Here is a 3,896-nt window from a genome sequence, read left to right as displayed (position 1 = left end):
TGGGCAAGTGCGTCAACGGCCGAGAATTCACAATATTTTCCGCCTCGATTAGGAAGCAGTTCAGCGTGTGCTCCCGTGGCGACGTTTCTTTCAAAGTGCATCGTAGTACTCTCTTGACGCACTGCACCAATCGTTCCTAAGCGCCCCCCTCTGCCGGGTTGAAAGGCGAGTTAAAGATCCACTCTACGCCCCTTTGCGACAGCTCACCCTGCAGGCGATTGCAATCGAAGACTTCACTGAAGCGCTTTGCAAACGTCAATGAATCGCAGGACCCATGTTGTCGTTCTCACCAGTTTACTGAATGTAGAGAATCGGTTATAGTCTAGAAACGTACAGCTTACGATTGCAAGGGCGAATTTAGGACGTAGTTCCTTGTCAGCTTCCTCATGATGATTGCATGTAGAGCTCTCTGTCGGCCAATACTGCTCTTCTCGTAACAAAAATGGTGGGCCGCAGAACCAACGGGCGGATGAGCTAAAGTCGACAAAGTTATTAGCTAGAGTAGCCTCATCAGCGACATTGTGCTCGGTAGGTAGCCATCTCCAATTTGCAGTAGTAGTTGTGGCTAATATCTCGTCGATCCGATGCTGCACAAATGGCTTATAGCGCCGATGTTCACTGCGAAGCCACTGGATCACTGTTTTGGAGTCACTCCAAGGAGTGCTCCTCTCGTAGGCAATTCATCAAACGCGTACCCAATACAGCTGCCTGAAGCTCCAATCGAGGGACCGTCAATGACTTCATCGGCGCGCATTTAGTTTTTGCAGAGATAAATGCGACTTCAACCTCACCGGCGGCATTAGTTGACATCCAGTAGGCTACCGCGGCAAAGGCATCCTCGCTGACGTCGACGAAAACATGGAGCTGCAAAACTTTAGGTTTCCCATTTCGATAATAGTATCGAGGGACGGTATATTCGGCGACTATTGGCAATTGCTTACGCCATCCTTCCCATGCGGTGTTTACGTTGTGTTGCAGTGGCTCGTCCCACCGGATATCATTCTTCCACACTTCCCGCATGAGGATCTTGGCGCTCACTACAAAGTTGCTAAGAAAGCCCAGCGGGTCGAAGATCGACATGACCACACTGAGAAGTTCTCGCTTCGTCGGACGGCGCCCTCCGTCCAAAACGTTGGAATCTACGTTGTTGAATTTCAGTTTAAACCCAAAAGTGTCGGTTGATGCCTGCCAAAACAAACCGAGGACTCTGTCCACCAGTACTCCTTCTTTATTTGCTATTTGACCGATATTCCCGTCACCATTAAGTGCTTCTGTCACTCTTAACGAGTTTGACGCGAAATTGCAAAGATCGAAACCGGCCATCTTATGTATTGCTCGAACTTGTTTCGTTATGTCAGCTGCTTCTTCCTCTGTGTCAAAGCTATCGACATAGTCATCGACATAATGGTAGTCCAGTATCGATTTCACGGCTCGGGTAGCACCCTTGACTTTGTTGCAATACTCCAACGCATTGATCGTCTTCACATAATTGGCGGCGCAAGGCGAATACGCAGCTCCAAAGGTCATTACGCGCATCTCATACACCTCGGGCTGTCTGGTAGTATCACCTTGGCGCCAAAGAAATCGTTGCGCACATCTGTCGTCACGTTGTACCAGCACCTGGTGAAACATCTCTTTAATGTCCCCACACACGCCCGTTGCTCCTTCCCGAAAGTGGAATAGTATAGCAGGCAAAGACCGATACTCTTGCGGACCCTTCATAAGCTGTGAATTAAGGGGCACACCGTCCACCTCAGCAGCTGCGTCGAACACCATGCGTAACTTGCCTGGCTTATTTGGATTCTTCACGGCAAAATGAGGTAGGTACCATGTTCTATTGCAAGTTAAAGCGGCTTCTTCTGGCGACAGCTTTCGTGCGTAGTCCTTCATGACGTAAGAACTTATGATGCGGTTATATTCAGCGGCAAAGTCTGTATCGCGCCTCATTTTTGCTTCAACACCCGCTAATCTTTTCAAAGCCATAGAATAGCTGTCAGGTAGCTGTATGTCGGAACGTTTCCAGAGCAGACCAGTCTGGTACCTTCCTTCAACACGGCATGTAGTAGACTTCAATATTTCCCGAGCACGGACGTCAGCTTCACTCTCCATGATAGGCGCAGCTCGAACCCCAAAGCTTTCCGTCTCGAAGTATTCAGCAACCATATTATGTAGAGATTGATCAGTGTGGCAGTTAACGAATAAGCATGATGGCAATGATGGATCGGAGTTCATTGTTGGCCCAAACACAACCCATCCTAGCTCAGTATTCGCAGCGAATGGCCCACACTTGTTTAGCTGCATTGTAGTTGACGGCAAACCGAGGTGGCAGTGGCCGAGTCCGATTAGCAGCTTTGGCTTGACTTGTGCGTATGGTTCAACTGCCAGCTTATTCAATTGGCTTTCATGGCAACGCAAATCGGCTTTATTCAGACTCTGAGAAGGCAGCTGCAAGTTTGAAACACCATAAACCCTTCGTAACTTATGTCTCTTTTGCATACCGGCACCACTCACGAGTAGATCTACCACCATGGCCGGCTCCTGAGCGGCCCGTCCTCCGAACCACTGTAGGTTCAAGCGTTCAGTCCGGCCACGTAAGCCGAGCTCTTCAATTAGTGTGCTATCAGTCATTGTTATTGACAAACCTTCATCTAAAAGTGCGTACGACTCAATGCGCTTTTGGTTCCCATACAGCACGACCGGCAGAATCCGAAATAATAACTTGCTATTGTTATCTGTGCTGCAACTAAGGACCGCTGCACCCGCATCACCTTGCTGTTCAATACGAGACGCTGGCTGCGTCCTCGTACCAATACCTGTATGCAGATCGGCAATGGAAGTACGTCGTTGGCGATCTCGAGGCCGCGGTGACTGGTTTGATGACCAATCGATAGTTTTCCAAATATCGTGCAACAATTTATGATGCCACCGTTTGCACCCGTCAGTTGAACATAGTTTGCGCCGTTGGCAATTGCGCGACCCATGCCCAACGTTGAGACAAGAAAAGTAAAGGTGACGTCGTTTCACTTCCTCCCACCTTTCCGGCACTGTAAGTTGTCTAAACTGCTTACAATCGGCCGGCTTATGTTGGCCCTGGCAAATAGGGCAGGCTGAATGACGTTGAGATTCGGCAGCGTGCAACACAACCCGACGCTTCGAATCTTTCGCTGCTTCTCTATCGTAAACCGTGCAGATGACATTGGCAAGTTGAGTGAGCCAATCGCTAAAATGCTGAACAGTTGCGTAAGGCTGTAAAGATGACGCAAAGACTGCCCATTCGATACGCTTGCTCATGGGTAACTTTCCGACGAGCTCATCGAGGAGTGTTGGATTCACTAAATACTGCTCTCCGCCACATGCAGAACGTAAAAATGCACAGACGTTGCTAATCTTCGTCGCAGGTAGGTAGGTAGGTAAGATGGCAAGAGTACCCCAGGTACGCTACAAGTAGCACTTACGTGCCGTTTTGATACCATAGAGTGGACCACTACCTGTGAAAGGATTAAGGGAGGAGATAAGACCGTCTACAGCCATCCAGTGCTGTTGATGTAGCGGAGGAGAGAAAAGGGATCTAGGCTGGAGAATTTCTTCAAGTCATCCCCAAAGGGGACGCTGAGGAATCTCAAGCGCCTAGCCGCCAAAGCCGGACATCTACAGAGAAAGTGTTCCACAGTCTCTTTCTCTGTAGGATCCCCACAGCTTCTGCAATGGGGGTTGTACGGAATTCCAAGCTTCTCCGCGTGAGTGCCGATCACCCAGTGGCCAATGATCACCGCGATGAGTTTGGAAATTGAATGGCGGGGGGTTCCCATCACCTTAAGCGTTCTGTTTATGTCGTATTGAGGCCATAGTGCTTTTGAAATGGCACACGATGAGACAGACCTCCATCTGTCTTGCGC

General features: G+C 49.3%; 1 protein-coding gene across 1 annotated transcript; it reads right to left on the bottom strand.

Moving 5' to 3' along the window:
- Positions 1–648: 648 nt before the first annotated feature.
- On the bottom strand, positions 649–3,291 carry LOC128864896 (uncharacterized). The gene has a single exon (XM_054104656.1). It carries the CDS (start codon positions 3,289–3,291, stop codon positions 649–651), a length of 2,643 nt encoding a protein of 880 aa, XP_053960631.1.
- Positions 3,292–3,896: the final 605 nt, after the last annotated feature.

This window comes from Anastrepha ludens, chromosome 5 (genome assembly GCF_028408465.1).
Source record: "Anastrepha ludens isolate Willacy chromosome 5, idAnaLude1.1, whole genome shotgun sequence".
NCBI lineage: Eukaryota > Metazoa > Arthropoda > Insecta > Diptera > Tephritidae > Anastrepha > Anastrepha ludens.
Note: the sequence above shows the minus strand (reverse complement) of the source record. Positions and strands in the feature narration are given on the sequence as shown.

What these genes read in the sequence shown, in the direction of transcription:
- LOC128864896 (XM_054104656.1), bottom strand. Translation starts at nt 3,291, where the DNA reads ATGAGCAAGCGTATCGAATGGGCAGTCTTTGCGTCATCTTTACAGCCT.